Raw genomic sequence first — 18,101 nt, 5'->3', positions numbered from 1 at the left:
TTGCTTTATTTTAAGCTTTGTAATAATAGTATTATTTAACATACATAGCATTATTTTTTGTATTATCTTTTTGCAGTAAGTTCACCAATTAAATGGTGGATGGATCAATAATGATCTATCAAGCTGCAGTTCTAGTCAAACTGCATAACTACTGAATAAGACCTACATGTTAAAGCCAAAGTCCCTGTCCAATGAGAGTTTTCAACAAAACCAAATAAGCTGCATGTTTTCACAGATGTGAGCCTGGCAGTTTGCTTTGCATGAGAGACATTTCATTTCTCACTGACAAAGGCACAATGCACATCCAGCTCCTGGGACAAGATCCATCCCTGGACCCAACCTTTGGAGGCTGTAGCACAGATGAAAGGGGTGAAAAGGCCTTAGCATACAAACTCCAAGTACATCTGGAGAAGTCGTCTTTGCAAACACCAGTCCCCAAAGCTGGACTCTGACCAGGCACATTAACAGCACCTGTGGTAATCCACTGGCCTGCATCCTACAAGAATTATTAGACCTACTTTTAACCAGGTTAAGATAGGTATTAGGTGAGATTTAAAGGCCTAAGCTTAAGAACCACTAAAATGTAGGAATATGAGGCAATTATTCATGATTACATGCTCATTAACACTATCTAAATGCTTGTTCCTTCCTTGCCATGTCCTGACCACTTTATTGCAATTCCTAGAACCAGGCAGCCAGATGAGGAATGTGTCGGTTCAACATGCAAACAGATGGAAGGATACGGCTTTTGTGCTACATGTGTGTTACATACCAGTTAGAAAAACAAAGCTGCACAGGGTGGGGAGAGCAGAACAGTCTGAAAATTAGTATTTTACATGAGATGAGGAAAGCAGAAAGGGGCTTTTTGATGGCCAAGGGAGTTGGTGAGTCAGGTAATGAGCCTGCTGGAACACTGACATCTACATACTTCTCAACTGGGGTGGAAATATGGGAAGTAAAACAAGGTGTGTTGGACAGAAGACAAACCACCAGATCCCAGTACCCACTATGAGATAATCAAGGGATGAGAAAAAAAATCCACCTAAAAGAGGCCACTTTATTTCCAGAGAAAACATTCATATCAATGTCAAACACTCTCTCAACATAATTAAATAGATTTTTAAGCTACGGCTCCCTAAGGTTTGCTGATTTATTTTCATGATTGTTGTTGTTACCTGTGGAATATAACACCATGAACCTCAGTAGGATAACAGTTCAGAGTTTCCAAATTACATAACTGATAATGTATATGGTTTGTGTTACATTTCTATGTACGCAACCTGATTTAGGGCCTTCTATGCGAGCTGGAGCATGAAAGTTTTCAGACTGACAAACTGAATATGATCCAGGCCTCTCAGTGTATGGGTCCCACCACTGTCCACCTGTCACCTCTGTACAAACAGTAAGACATCTGTGCTGCAAAGTATTTGTCTTCATGTGGCAACATTCCAGAATTATGTTAAACATAGACCTTATCTGGGTCAAATTAAACTATAATACTGCTGTCAGGTGAAAACTTACGTACAACATGTGCAGTTGATATTCAAGGTTGTTTGAACAACAACAACAGGCATTTTTGAACAACAACAGGCATGTTTAAAGAAGGTTAAATCAGCATAAACTTTAAAGGACTTTCTCACCATAGTAACAATGATCCACACTAGCAGTATTAATCAATCCATTTTCACCTATCCAGCATTTAACATTTTTCATATTTTCGAGAATTGTCTCAACATCGGCGGGATGGATTGGTATCAAATTGTGTACAGATATTCATGGTTACCAGATAATTAATCCTACTGATACTGATGATTCATTGAAGCTTCCTCTATCTCCATGATGAGGGTGATGCTTGTGGATTGCAGTAAAATGTCTTAAAGTTGCAGACATTCATGTTTCCACACAGTCTAACAATGTCTTTGATTTATGACCAAATACCTTAAAAACTCATGACATTAACATTAGCCTGTGTATCTAATGCTAATTCGCAGTTAGTGGCACACGAACACACTGAAATAAGATTGAAAACATCAACACAACTGTTAAACAGGAGGATGTCACATTCATTGTCTGATGATGGAAGCATTTACCTCAGAGCACCAGTGTACGGGCTCACAGAGGTGCTGCTTGTTATTCAATCTCATCAGGGTTTACTTTGTGAATTAAAGTTGAATAAATATGAGAAAGAGTAAAAGATTCCAGACAGATGGGCCAGACATGAGCCTACTGACATCTCATGACTTCATAAGCCTTCAGTGCCCTCATGACCACTGCCCTGTCATGTTAAGGTCATCACTGTTGAGCTGACCACAGTGGAAGGGTTAAGAAAACACCATAGTTATATTGACAAAGTCATTAAAGTGTGTGTGAAAAACTCTTGTAAAGCACTTTACAAGACTCATTCATCTCTTTTAAATAGCTCTTTGCTGTATGGAACCTGACCCCTCAGTTGAGTTGGTTACTCCAAGTCTCCAGTAAAACACAGACTGGCTGAGAGGACGTATCAGTGTGGGGGTGAGCCTTAATGGTGTTGATAAAAGCGTAACATCACACTGAATACATTTACATGCACAAAATATTCTATTTTTTCCCCATATTAAGAAGACATCCTACTACTATTGCCCATTTGCGTCAAAATAAGATTTTGGGAATAAGAATTGTCAGCGAGAGAATTCTAGTTCCACTGTGCAAACCACAGCCTTTCACCTTTGTTCCTTCAACTACCTTCTTGAAAAAGAAAAGGTTTGAGTTATGATATTTCTGCATTTCCTAAAACCTGCAGATACAATGCTTAAAGGGATATTCCAGTGTAAGTTTAATCCATAGTCTAACACACCTTGACACCTAGTACGACCCCCCCTCGAGAGATAAAGTTTGCGGACTGCTAGCTTACGTAGTTTTAGCATCCTCAGAAACAACCGCACAACAACAATACACTGCAGCAAATGGATCCAAGTATAAATCGCCATCAAAAAGCCACAAATAATGCTCAGAACAGCACCAAACTTCAGCAACATTAGAAACAGGGTCCCAGCACATATTTCGAGGCATCAAACATTTGATATCGTTGCCAGCTTTGTCAGAAAAGATAAAACTACGTATTGTCATATTCTGAATAATGGTGGAAAACTAGAATGCATATTAATGTTGACAATAAAAAGTCAGCTTTCATGCCATACTATCTGTTCTTTATGTAATGCGGTGAGGAGATATGCCTCAGCATGAGACCTCTGAAAACTTAATTAAAAAATTTAAAAGTTAAGCCTGCAATGTAGGGGTCAGGTCTATGTTTGTTTTGCAACACTCTCTAATCTAAGTGCAAAAGCTACTGTTTTTGTCAGTTTCATGTTATTCTTCATTGCTGTCAATGATGTTAAACTGTTGACATGCTGAAAATGCTTGTTTTCGAGGATGATAGATTGGACTCTGTAATGTGTAATGGGCAGTCATTCTGACAGAGACTCATGAACGCTGGAAAATTAGCTTTCACGTTCAGCATGTCCTCAGACTGACCTGCATTGACTGATGGAAACCCCATGTACAAAAAGTCTCAGCCCTGCAACACTGTAGTGACAGCCACCCTCAGACATCCTGACAAGCATATGCCTGTTTGTAAGGGCGCCAGCAGCACAGATACTGGTGGTTTTCTCCTGATGTCTGTCAGCAGCACCGACCACAGCAGATTACGTCACTCTAAGCTAATCAGCAGAGATGAGAACAGAGCTGGGTCACGAGAACCAGGTTATCCTCACTTCACTTAAGAAGGAAAAACACAGAGACAAGAACACAATGATAAAGATGGATCGGAATTGATTTTATACACCGAGGCAGTTATCCAAGTAGGCATCTATCCAAGAAGCACCCATTATTTTATTAAAAAACTGGAAAGATAGTTGGCCAAAGTAATGAAATGAGCAGTGAGACAATGTCAGACTATTTTTTTATAGTGCAGCTTCCACTGAGGTAGCTAACACCAGTATCTCTGGTGGTGTTAGGGGTCGTTCACAGAGACTTGTCGCTACAGGTACAGCAGCTTCAAAAACACCTTGGAAAAGTACACTGAACAAAACAGCATGTATTTTACAGGGTATCTGCAGGTTTCAGCAAGTTAAATATTGGACTTTTTAAAACCTCTTTAATGCCACTTCAAATGGAAGTTTAAGTGAAACTCTCGCCAAAATGCAACCTAGGGTCTTTTTGTGAGTGTGTCCAAGTCAAACGCTTATTTAAAAGCATAATTACGATGAAAGCATATTAAACGTATTTTCGTTTTCGGGTCAAAATAATTTTTAATGGAGTGCTTGGGGAAAATGCTTTGTTAGCATCAAAATCACTATCTTTAAAACACTAAGAAGGTTCAACATAACATGAAATTTTGCTCGCACTATCACCACATTCTCTACACATGAGCTCAAGCATTGAGAATGCTGTTTGTGTACAGAGAGTTTACTAAAAACAACTCAACAACTCACGTAAGCAGTTGTGTTTTCCAAGACGTGTCGCTCTCCGAATGCCACGTAACATGGAAGAGAGTTAAGGTGAAACAATATTGAATATGAAGTTGAAAATGGAGCCTCATATGAGAAACAATACTAAAATCAAAAGTCATGTGAGATCTCGCGTGGATAGTTGTTGCCAGATGACAGTAGTGCTCCACCTTCGGAGGCAACAGGACGGTGGTGAGCAGAAAACACAACTGCTAACGTGAGTTGTTCAGAAACCTTCTTTTGGTAAACTCTGTGTACACAAACGAAGTTCTCAATGCTCAAGTTCATGTGTAGAGACCCTGGTGATCCTCCATGCAAAGTTTCAAGTTGTGTCGAGCCTTAGTGTTTTATAAATAGCGATTTTGACATTTTAAGAGATTTAAATGAATTTAAGACTTTTCAAGGCCATTAATTTAGATAAATAAATGTAAGACTTTTTAAGGATCTGCGGGGACCCTGATTTGAATAGAAAAATGCATATGTAACCAAGCAAATAATTGTGATTAATGGAAAAACATCACTTTTTGTGTGTCACTCTTGTAATTGCAAGTCGGGCACATTGCACCAAAGGAAAACAATGGTTTTGCTAGTGGGACATTTCTAGCAACAATCAGCATCAACAGTATGATTGGTCACTTAAGGCAGGAACACAACGGCCCAACCGTTAGACGTCTGAAACGTTTGGGGAGACTTGGACGAGGTCGGGAATAAATCTGTTCAGTGTGTTCAGCTGCGCTGGAAGCTTTTGGAGCCACGCGGTCGTTGTCTGCTCCGATTCAACATGCAAAGTCTGAGGAGGTTGGCTGTCAGCCGTCTGAGCCATTGGATTCTCTGATTGCCTGTGTGCTAGTGAATCATCGCAGTGTGTGGGAGGGGCGGAATACTGTTAGCTGTTATGTCCTTTCAGGACGAATTAATCTGTGTTCTGCATGTTTAGTATGCAGCTGTTTTTGTCTGAAATAGTTAAGTTTTGTTTTGATCTAAAGTAAAGAGAGTTGCGTGCATAACCCTCTAGTCCAGCGTCTTTTACAAGTGCCACCCGCTTACTGCATCTCGCGCAAGCGCAGAATGTCCACGCTTCTGTGGAGCTGGGAGCACGTCGAAGCGGTGTGTCCACTGCAACTTTTCTGCCAAACAGGTCAGACAAGAGGCAGCAGAGTGGATGGACAAAGACAGTTGGCTGTTGGTTTGAGTCTGGGCAGTGCGTGGGGGCCTTTACACAATCATATGTTTGAAGTTCTTGGGAATGTTTAGTGTTGGCACAGAACTGACATACTAGAATCCACTGTTACTTTATGATGTTGTTGACTGGCTATAATAGTTAATTCCCAATAATGAATTATTTTGGTGTATGTAATCTGTTTTGATGCATTTTACTCATCTAAGTCCAAATAGCTCATTAAATATTTGACAACATACTGTAGAGAATTGGAGAGCCACAGTCCTTTACAATGTGTGTGAAAAAGAGCACTATGGCTTGCAGATACTGTGCATCAAAGGACAACTGCATTTGACCTTTCTTAACTCCTCCGTGTTGGTTTAATTCAAAAAATGACAGGCATCCTGTCCTTTCTTCAGTCTGCTAATATGTGTGTGACAAGGGTTAATATGTATGTAAATTAAGCTTGTAAAATGTGTGACAGGAATGCAGCTGCCTGAGCCTTTATCTGTAACATGTCAGTCTTCAGATGTACACGCTCATGTCTCTTGAGAATGCACTGCAGACAGAGAGGCTGAAAGAAGTACAAGCAGTTGCATTGTGTGCATCCGAAATGTCTTTCCATTGTTCATTGTTCAACAGCCTATTTTGTCATCATGTACATGTCTACATGTACTGTAAAGCTAAAGACAGTGCCATTATATGAGGTCATTGTAGAGATGAAAGACAAAGAATCAGATTTCTAGTTACACAAATAGGATAATAGCTACAACTAATATTTAATGCTAATAGAAGTGACCATGATGACAGGCAGGTTGTTTCTTTGAATCTTTTGTGTGGCAACTACTGTAGTACGAGGTTGTACTGTACTGTGATGTGGCATTGTGAATGAAAGATTCAAACCTCCTGCAAAAAATAAAAAATAAAAAATCCTTTTACCAAGTGATTATTTTATTGAGTCTTTGAGGTTATTTTAAAAAACTAATTGTAAATAAATGTTTCAAGTATGTTTGAATTTCATTTTAAAAAGTGTGAATCAATACCGTAGATTGTGTTGCTGTGTTTTTATGACTGTGACATTGGTCAAGCCGTGGCACTAATTATTACCTTCATACCTGCATGTTGGCCACATGTTCAGCATACTCTTTCAGCACAAAGGTTGTTCATGTCCCTTTTTGAGGGGAACTGTTTTGATCAGAGTGGCACAGTGCCATGCAGGCAATGAATAAAGGAAAAAACGCCAGCCTTTTTCTCAGACACAAATCCTCCAGGGCTTGAGTACAGTTGAATTAACCTTGAGAGGTCTAGACTAAAATGCAAGTAGCAAAGGTGAGACACTAAAGTGAGCCCAGACCTCAAAACAAATCAATCACGTTAAAGTAAACAAAAGCTGAACAGGTCGAATGGGTCCTGACAAATAGTGGCTGATAAGAATTCAAAATTGATGACATGGTTTACCCACAGAAATGTCAAGAAAAAGAAAACTAATCTTTCCTCTGGTGGTGCCATGTAAGATCTACTTGACTTCTGTTTCTCATAACACAGTTGTCCCCTCAGAACAAATGCCAAGTTCAATCAAACCACTAAAGATAAGAATCTGCACGTCTATCATCGAAGATGTTTATGAACATGTCGAGGGCCATTCATTTTAACCAATCTCACTGTTCATTTAACCTACAGATCCTATTATTTCATCAAGCAGGTTAAACAGTTCATTTCTTTCAGAGACCATGTTGGACAAGGTAGGCTCCCAAGCAGTAAATGTAAAAAAAAATAATTATTCGCATGCCACGACCAAAAAGTTTAACCATTTAGTTTATTACATTTATCAGGGACCTGGTACAAAGGCTTTCATCTCACAACAGGAGATGAGATGAATGTGAGTTGAAGAAATCCCAAGTTCAGCATGTTGTTTCCTTACTGTGATAACATTTTAACTTTACAGCATACTGTTCTGGTGAACATTCAAGTATAACATTGAAGACTAAAAGCACAGATACTATATTTTACTGTGTAAGTGTGTTGAGTCAGTAGGGTTGGGAACCAAAACTCAGTTCCAAATTAGAACCAGGTACTTAATGCCAAGTACTGGGTACCAGTAAAAAAAAAAAAAAAAAAAAAGAAGAAAAATGTTGGTTCCGCTGATCGGTTGCTAAACGGGACATCAAAATGAAATAGTATAAACAAAGGCTACATATATCTTCAAGGCCATGGCATGTCTGGATACGTTCCAGGACCTTTCATTTGCCAGGAGTCAGAACCTCTTACGTCACACATCAACACAAAAAGCGAGCTAAAGAGATAGCTTCCATGACTAGCTTGTCACAGCAGCAGTTACAGTGCAAAAATTGGACAACGGAAAGTGGTCAAAAGTGTGGCTTCACTTTGTAAAAGAAAAAAAAGGCAAAGTGCAATGCATGTGGGAAGATAATTAGCAGCAAGTCAGATTGCACATCAAATCTGAAAAGACATTTAAGGTAGCATGGCATTAATGTGAACAAGTGTGTTGTGTTTGATGTATTACAGTCCCCAAACCCAAGTGTGTCTGCCTCAGCCATCGCCAGCACATCGCAAGCATCTACATTCACTTAACTTCACATACCCTGTCACTGTTTTTATGTACTGACTTTGATAGCAGTGAGGTGCTGTGCTTTGCCACTAAATACACTTTAGCTCCAGCATTTATCTACTTTGTGAATGTTAATGCTTAAACGAATAACACATTTTTTAATCAAAACATTACAAGTGAAGTTTATTTTGTAAACACTTTAGTACTGCACTTTCAGTAACAGTAACAGACGGACATCATTACGTATACAAGCCTTATCTTGCAAAGCTAAAATAAATTATACAAAGCTAATTAAAGCATTAAGAAAAAATGCAGAAGCCATAATCTCTTTAGTACAATATTCATGGTTATAAATAATAATACAAAAATAAAATGAAAAAAGTGGCACTGGGTCAATCTGATCAAAAGTATCTTCGAGTAGCTTCAATTTCAATATAAAAAATAAAAATGTATGTTTTGTTTGATATATTTTTGCCATTTAACCAGGTGTTTCACCTTTGCAGGTCATTGAAAAGGTGCATGACAGGCATGTTACATATTATTGGGAAAGCCAGAGTACTGCACTGTTTATTTTACCATGCAGTGCACCTTGTTGATGTCACACACAGGTCAATGAAAAAGCAGATGGTCAGCAGAACAGTTTGTGTGCTTCTCAGCATCTATGTGAGAGCCAAGGTTTGTGATTAGTCTTTGACAATTAACTGAACTTTTTTAGAAAATGTGCTTAATTTTTATGTGGCAGGTAAAAGTTCCTGTACTATGAGGTAAAACACTAGAGTTTGTGGCAAAGACGGGTATTAAGTGTGTGTGTGCACTGTGTGTGTCACGCACTGGTATGAAAAAACATTGCATCACCTGGCATATATTTTGTGGAACACAAGCGTATTAAGGCAGTTACACATGTCACAGCTGCAGCAGTTAAAACTGGCCTCCTGGCTCCACCAGGAGACTTTTTTTAATGATGAATTACAATAATATGATAGTTTAAATGTGTCCCACTGGGCAAATGGCTGCCAAATAAAGTCAAGCTCTGCTATTAGACACCAATGTGCACCAGATTTAAGTCTGCACACCTGCCAAGATTGAAGACACTCAGCCAGACTCATGCCAATTTCTGTTACTGAGTCCTTTGCTCATAACCATTGTCTGGAGGCAACAAAGACGCAATACATGACAAAATAAAAGACCTTAATCCCAAATATGTGAAAAAGCACAATGAGAAGACTACTAAAAAAACACAACTCCCTTAAACAAAACAGTACCTTTACCATTAATATCAATTATTAAAAACTGCATGAAATGTGTTCATACCATGATGTTAAATACCATGCTACTGTGGAAAATCAAGCCTTACATTGCTGTGATCCATGTCTTTAAACTAACAATATATCAATTAACATTATGTAGACATTATACATACTGAAAACAAATTTCCCAAGGGCTCCCTATCAACAAGGAACCCTGTCTATCACTAGATGTATATAAATTACTACCTGCCCTCCATCTGTAGTTTGCACCTCAGCAACAGTTTAATATGACGTCATATGCAAACAAGCTATAAAAACAAAACATTACTGCTTGAGGGTTGAGCAGGAACTACCTGTGACACCAGATGCAGGCTGTCCATCAGCACTTTTATTCAACACTACAAGGCAGGTGTTTATCATTTGCAAGCTACAAAAATGTACAAACGCTACACAGAGAAATGACACAACTACGTGTGTCAACACTTTAGCTGAAGCTAAACCACAAAACACACAGCTTAGGACAGAATACCAGATCATTAAATTGCACTTTTCCACATAAATCTATGTCTGTGTGTCCTGCAGGCTGTAATGTGTCTGCAGGCTCTTTGTGGTCACTGAATGACGGGAGACATACTGAGAAACAACACTACAAAGTGGTCACTGAGGTAACGTTGTAAATGTAAAAAAAAAACAATCATAAAAAGCCCTTTCTTGAATTCATCTTTAACTCCAAACATCTGAGGAGCTTCGTCTAAACACTATCAACCCACTTGATCTACCATCTGGTTCCAGTTGACTTGAGAAGAGATTACAGACAAGGAAGAAGGTTCTGGTCCAACATGTGGTTTGCACCTAGCCCTCTCCACCCGCTTTTGTTCACACAAAGCTAACCACAAGCTGTAACCCACTCCACACCCAGAACCAGACCGCTGACCCTTTGTATATTCGAGGGAATTTTACACCACGCACGCCACAGCATGTGGGCCTCTGCCTGGTTAAAGCTGGCTAATGGGCTCCAGATCAGGACTCACCAAGCACTCAGGACCAAGATCACGTTTCATTGGATGCAGACGCCTGCTTATAGATCTGGCATTATATTGGCAATGACATCATGAGCTCAGCCTGATGGAAGAGCATGAGTGTGTCAGTGACATGGTCGGCCAGTGCTATGCTTTGATCTGACTTGACTCGAGGGCTTTGTGATGTGACGTAAGTGTTGCAAAGAGCACCAGAATGAACTGAATGAAGACGGTTCTTGATACAGAGAGTGTGCGAGAAAAACAGTTGGTGGCTGCCAGACTTTTTGATAACTCTTTTAACAGAGTGTTTTATCCTAATCTGATTATCACATTTGTAGATAAGGAAACACCTTTTTGATAAAGAGATTTAAGTTCAGTGTGAGGTCCAATTACTGAATGCATCCAGGACGCAGAAAAGAAAAACACATGACTGAACATCTAATCTTTAAACTTTAAAGGCTGCTGCTCATTAGAGTGGAGCTAACATTAATAACTTGTATATCTGCAATAATAAGAGCTGCAACTAGCAATTATTTTCACTATCCACTATTCTGATGATTATTCTCATGATTAATCGATACACTGTTTAATCCATAGTGTCAGAAATTGTTAATAATCTAAACAATTTCCCAGAGCCCAAATTAAATCTTTAAAATTGATTTTACTGTCAAACCAACTAAACCCAAACACTCTTCATTTTCAATGAAATAAATTTCTTTTGATCAAGTTTTGATTAATCAATTAATTGTTGATTAGCAGCTCTAGCAATGTTGACCCTAGAGGAAAAGTCAAAGCATCACTAGAAAAGGATTCATCCTCTTGAGACCATGAATGCAAGTGATGACTGGTGGGATTAAGTTCAGGTTTAGAGCTACAACTAACAATTCATTGTGTTACTGATTATTCTTCCATTTATACTTTGCATTGTTTGATTTTATCCAGACCCCAAAAGAATAATTCATAATCAGTGACTGAGTCATCAAACAAGAGCTTTCTTTTGAAAAAAAAAATGCTGCTGATAATTTCATGTAAATCACATTTTCAACTAAATTGTATAACAGTTTTAGTCGAGATCCCAAATAAATTCACTCAGAAATAATCTTCTTGTGACCATGTTCCACTCAAATGTCATGTCATTTTTAAGAGGGACAATCTAAAGCACATTTGTACCATCCACTGTATATTTGATTGTAGGCAAAAAAAAGGGGATTAAAGCTATCTATGTACCTGAAATGATCCCTTCCCAAATTCCCAAAGTGCATGAGAAACATGAAAAGACTCCACTGACACTCCCAGACAGAGGGTCAAGAGGTTTGTCAGCAATTTCCACTTCTGAGGAGAGTTCCTTAGCGCTGGGGCAGCACTTTGGTGAGTGGATGGGTGATACAGAGAGGGATGGAGACAATCAGACACACGCAAACCACTTTCAAACATCACAAGACTCTTCTCAACAGCTGTTCTGCATACTGTGCTCTAGCGATACCCATCTCGTTGGGTCACAGGTTACAGCAAGCTATCACTGACATATGGCAGTCACATATCACAGCTATGATATGTCTGACTGGAAAGATGGATGGATAAAAGGATGGATTGAAAATGACAGAAACACCTGAAGCTAAAGTCAAAAGAGCGCAGAGCTACAGGCAGGCAAATGCACCCATAATCATTCATTGCAGATGGAATTAAAGGATTGTACTAAGTGTTCTTTTCAGTTCTAGACTGAATGGTGCATCCTGCACTCTATAGTCAGGAGTGAATCCGCAAAAATATTGTGCAACTTTTGCAGAGTGTAAGTTATACTTGGCCACATGGAAAAATTCAATCAGATGAAAAACAAGGGCAAATTGCACTTAGCTGCAAAGCTTTGAGTGTGTTTGTACTGTAATATCATTAGAAGTACAAGGAAAAGATGAAGATATATGACGATGATGACTGTGATGAAGATAACCTCCTACCGTTCCCCAGAGGGAAATCAGACCTTCCTGAGACAGTGCAGATGACGTGCAATTCATTCTTTATGAATTTGCATCTCAGACTTCAAAGTCAAATAAGAGCTGGTTTGACAGAAAATTATGACAGTAGAAAGGAAAAATCACCTGCAGAGGAATTTTAGGTCAAATGTCATAGTGTAAATTAATGCACTTCATCAAACCTGAGTGAAAAGGAATGCTTCATGTACTGTATTGTGATTCATTGCACTCAGAGATGGTCCAAATATGAAGGTCAGAGACTCTTGTGCAACTAAGTAGGACAGTAGTGGGATCTCCTTGTCCCTCCACTTGTCTTTAATTCAAACCTCCCAAATAGAGTACATTATAATACATACATACATACATACATACGTGTGTGTGTGTGTGTGTGTGTGTGTGTGTGTGTGTGTGTGTGTGTGTGTGTGTGTGTACTATTGAACAGATGCTTTCAGCTATTCTTCAAGGCTATTACTGTGATAGACCTGGATAATACATATCATTTATGTATTTTCCAATTTACTTTCTAAGTTTGGCACTGACAGAAAACTACAATTACAGAATGCAATATAGTCCCATGATGTCAAGGATGGATTGGTTTTTAGAAAATTGGTTGATCTTACCAACTTGAAGAACTATTTCCTAAACTTTACATAAAGTATCACATGGCTCTGTGAACCAATTCGCTGGGTCAAAAATCTCAAGAATACACAGAATACAGAATACATTCTGCAGCCCTTTCAGTATCAAGCAAATTGATTGTTTCAATGTCAGCATTAAAGCTGCAACGACTACTCGATTTATAAAACTGAAAATCGAAAGAAAATACATTTCCAACTATTAACATTGTCAGTTAATTGTTTCAGTCATTTTCAGGCAAACATGTCAAAAAGCTGTTGGTTTCTGCTTCTGTATTCTAAGGATTTGCTGCTTTTCCTTGACACTTTCTTGGTAACTAGATTATTTGGGTTTTGGGCACTTGGTTGGGCAAAAGTAGCAATCTGAGGATGTCACTTTGGGCTCTGGGAAACTGCGATGAGCTTTTGTCACAATTCTCTGACATTTTACAAGCCACCACGAAGACAGCCACGTTTTAAAGCCAATCTGAAATAGTGGCCAGACCATGTAATTGCAACATCAAGTGATGCACAGTGGCCCAAACATACTTTTTGCCATATATTGTGAAAGAAACTACTGTAAAACCTTTCACTATCAGAATTTGATCTGTTCAGTACAATGACATTTGGAAAGTAACAAAGAGCAGTCCCATTAAGTATTTTTATTCCCATTCATACTAGAGAAGGGCTAAAGCGAAGTGAGCAAGGCAAGCTGATGAATGTCTTTGGTGCATAAGCTCTATGGGCCCCACAATGCGGAAGTTATAAGGAACATCTGTGTAGTTTTAATTCAAGGGTGCATTTTTACATCCAGGGCAATTTATAGACTAAATGAAACAACTAACTAAAATATTTGGAAGATCAGTTGATAACATAAGTGATAGTTGCAGCCCTCGTCAGGACATTTGCCATACTGAGAACGTTTACATGACCACAATAATCAGATAACTGGGAATAATCAGGTTATGATAATAATCTGATTTGACATGTTAACATGTTCTTTAGTAATGCAATAATGTAAAAACTGGTTCACATGATTCAGTCAAGTGGAATTTCTTTCTAAGTACATGAGATTAAACTGCTTTTTCTTAAAAAAAACAAACAAACAAAACATCCTGTCAACATGACATCACTTATCATGGCGTCCCATTTGGTCAGGGTTGTCCTTATGCAGGATTTGTTAGGTTTGCAAAACACGCTCTTCTTCCGTGTTATGCATATGAGCAGAAATGTTGCGTTTTAACAACATCCGGTTTATTTACATTTTTACACATGCACACATGTAAAAGAACAAAAGACACTGGATTAACTTTATACATGTGAAAAATAAAACAGAATATTGGGCAAAAAACTAGGTGCTTGCTGTTTATCTGATTTTCATAATCCAACAAAGGCTTTTATCCGATAAAGCATATCGCATTATGTTGTTTACATGACCACTTGAATAATCTGGTAACTCTATAAATCAGATAATTATTGGTTTGTTAGTTTGCATGTAAACATGTTCATTGTAATCATTTTGGGACCTCAGTTTTTGTAACTACACATAATGTTTATCTTTTAGACAAAGTGATGCCAATAAACATTGTTGTTGTTGTGTTTGTTTAACTTTTGATGAATTTATTGACAACACAAAAACCCAACAACTGTGCACAGATTAACCTTGAATATCCCCAGAACCTGAGCACTGCAGCACCACATTGCTTTCCACAATATGAAGTTGGCCTGGGATAAACTTACAATCACTTGCAGCACTGTCTCACGCACAGGTGTTAATTCATTGTTTCTGCAGAAATCACAAATTCCCAAATGAGCTCAGCCATGCGGAACAAGGCCAGATTTAACTGAGGAAACCTAACAACAACGACAACAACAGTAAACGGAATCAGATTATGACAGCGGTATTACATAACCATTGGTTCATTCAGTGATAACCAGTCAAAGTTTACACAGGGCTTTCAAGCTCTACTGTCTATACAGTAACTCTACTCAGACAGTGAAAACATTGAACAAGCTGAGTTCAGTCAATATGTTGAAGGATTCGTCTGTCACATCACCGGTCTAATCTAAACTCTCTCCTGATCCTCTGCTCTCTGACGTCTTTGTTTGGGTCTGCTGTGTGGTTCTAACATGCAGTTGATAGCAATGACAAAATGCTACCAAGACCAAATTGTAAAATAAACAAAGAGTAATGCTGTTCCGCACATGACACACTGTGTCTGACAGAGCACCAATCTAGGGCTGATTTGAACAAGTTATGGTTGGTTTTAGACAACTCCAGTACAGCTCAGAAACACAATGTAAAGACAGCATTGTTGTCAGTGACTGTTGTCACTGTATCAACAGTCCTGATAAATCAATGGAGATCCAGACGCTGACAACACTGATGAGACAACAGAGCTGGCTATGGAAAACAATGTTGTGATTAAAAAAGTCTGCCTGGCAGAATAAAAGCATTCCATCTGATTGAATAACGGTAGATGACTTCTGGCTTCAGTTCCCACACTTGTAATGCAAAGTAAAAACATTTTGTGAGCATAGTGTATCCAGCAAGTCTAAACACCTCTTTTGGGCCATGTGAATGAAATCTTATCGATCAAAGTGTGTGTGGTCCTCTGTAGATAGACGTCAGAACCTTTGGTCTAGATTTGAATTTACTACTAGAGATTACAAAGAAGATTTAATCTTGACTCAAACGTATTTAATGGATTTGGTAGCCCTGACAATGGCAATGTGATGTGTAATCATTAAGTATTATATTCTGAGGAAAAACAGCAACAATAATATACATTCTTGGCTTTTAATCGTTGCAAATTCAGTGAGTCATTTTACAGCATGAATGGTACATTAATGTAACACCTGAGATTTTAGTTTTAAGGGCTTCAAATTTATAAGGAGACTTGTCGATGGCGAATTAACATCTGCAGGCTGTAAATGTGACTGACAAATGTGCTCTAAAAACAGTTCTTAATTAGTGTGTTTTTCTCTTCGAGAAGCTGTTAAAGTAATTGAAGAAAATACCATCAAAAGCAATTGGCCTGTAGGGAAAACAGTCTTATTGTGTCAATGTGGTCTGAATTTAGTCTTCACAGCTTGCCAAACAAACTTATCCACTCAGTCTAGAAGTGTGTTGTGTTGACATTCATAGCAGGCTGCGTGGTGAGAGGGAAATATTAAGAGGTCCAAAGCTGGATTGAGGCTACTGAGGGACGGCTGATAAGAGGTGGAGGTTGGAGTTTGTTCTGGACATTAATGGCACTGAACAAACGATGTAATGAGCCCCAGGTGATCAAATCTGACTTTGATATAATGTGACCTAGGGCCAGGCAAATGGCCTTAAAATAATGTTGTGTTATTTTTGGGTCATGATACACAATATTTATTTTAATATTTGGAAATCTCCTAAAAAGCACTTCAGAAATGCTGGGACTGGGTGACAAAATGATATATCAGATTACCGCATTCATACTGCGACAATATTATAGTTGGCCCTATTGTGGTAATGTTTTAAGTGTGGTAAAACATCACCACAATTGGATTTTTTGATAAATAATCATCAGGAATGTGGATATAATAATAACATGATGGGGGAAAAAGTCTTTAAAATGACATCTCATTACAGTTACACAAGCTTTCAAACCAGGAAAAGACAAACCTCCATGCCATATATCAATATAACAATATCTCAGATCTAACAAAGTTAAAAACATTGATAACAACATATCACGATAATGATACATTATCAACAGGTTGTGTAGCCTGACTCAATTACACTGCAGTAAATTTTCTTGGATATTTCTGTGTATAAGCTTGCAAGAGATATTAGTATGTATTAAAGGTAAGGCTTGATTATGAACCACATAACCTGGTTTACACAGCAACAGGCACCGAAAACCGAATAAAATGTTGGCCATGGACCTATAAGGTGTTGGCTAACACAGCTTCCAACTACTGACGTTAGCTAGCTAATGGGGATTACAGAAGCTAGAACTTATTTGGTGTGCCAGTCATTTTACTTCAAAGCCAAGTCGGTGGACAAGTTTAACCCTGTTGGTGGTGAAAACTCTGTGATAATTGTTCACTCAAATGAATTCAATAATAAACTTAAGGTGAAACTTAAACTTAGAAAGCTTAAGTGTGAACTGACATTAGCAAGACAGGAAACGTTTCCAAAGGTGACGCACTTTTTCAAAAAGTTTCTGAAAGGCAACAACACGTTTATTCTTAAGTGACAACTGACCTTAGGTTTCACAGGTGTTACAACACTCTTACCTGGGTACAGCATCCCAGAGCCGGACTCGCCTCCAAAGTCCGCTGTAGCATCGTCAGGTGAGGTGGAGCTCGTCGTTATGAGCCCGAGGAGGCAAAGCGTCCATTTTAACAACCGGCGGAACATCTTCCCGGATTAATCACTTTTGTAATTAACGTTGAAAGACAAACACGAGAGCCACAGTGTGTCCCGGATGAAACGCCAAGTCTAGTGCGGTTCTCATTAGTTCAAAGTCAAAGTGAGGAACATAGTTGAACGGCACTTTTTCTTGAACTTTGACTGAGATGAAGCCTAAATGCTCATCCTTTTCACCTCTTCTCCTCCTCCTCCTCAGACTGCTGCAGCCTCTCTCCTCCTGGGGCTGCATCACATCACTGAGGCGCCAGACCAGTCAACATAGACCCCGCCCCTTTCTTCTAATGTGGACCAATTAAAATCCCTCACGACCTCCGCCCATTTTGTTTGAACGTCTGTCTGCAGCTTACAAGCAAATTCTTGAGTTTAATTAGAAAGATTGATCCGTTTACTTGATCTCTAGAGGATATTCGGACCTTTCATCACTCCAGTCTGATTGCACTGCAGCATGAGACAACATGCTGGAGCTTCATGACCAGTGTGTGGAGTCATACAATCATAATTGTTCTGCTGATTGGTTCCACATGAACCAAAATTTCTCATGAACCCTCAAATTCATAACTATTAACATCAACCTCATTGCATACTGGTCATGTTTGCATAGATTACATGACTACAGTATCAGATTAAG

The 18,101-nt window shown here is 38.7% G+C and overlaps 1 protein-coding gene across 3 annotated transcripts in view; it reads right to left on the bottom strand.

Moving 5' to 3' along the window:
* The window catches only part of si:ch211-196i2.1 (collagen alpha-1(I) chain), a 104,512-nt gene extending 86,833 nt beyond the window's left edge, over nt 1-17,679 (bottom strand). For 2 of the 3 annotated variants that reach the window (XM_037116558.1, XM_037116559.1), the window contains exon 1: nt 17,338-17,679. In XM_037116558.1, the coding sequence (XP_036972453.1) occupies nt 17,338-17,461 (124 nt within the window). In that variant the 5' untranslated portion in view covers nt 17,462-17,679. The remainder of the gene's footprint in view (nt 1-17,337) is intronic. The other variant, XM_037116562.1, reaches the window with a different exon arrangement.
* Between the last annotated feature and the right edge of the window lie 422 nt (nt 17,680-18,101).

This window comes from Acanthopagrus latus, chromosome 12, assembly GCF_904848185.1.
Source record: "Acanthopagrus latus isolate v.2019 chromosome 12, fAcaLat1.1, whole genome shotgun sequence".
NCBI classification, from domain to species: domain Eukaryota; kingdom Metazoa; phylum Chordata; class Actinopteri; order Spariformes; family Sparidae; genus Acanthopagrus; species Acanthopagrus latus.
Note: the sequence above shows the minus strand (reverse complement) of the source record. Positions and strands in the feature narration are given on the sequence as shown.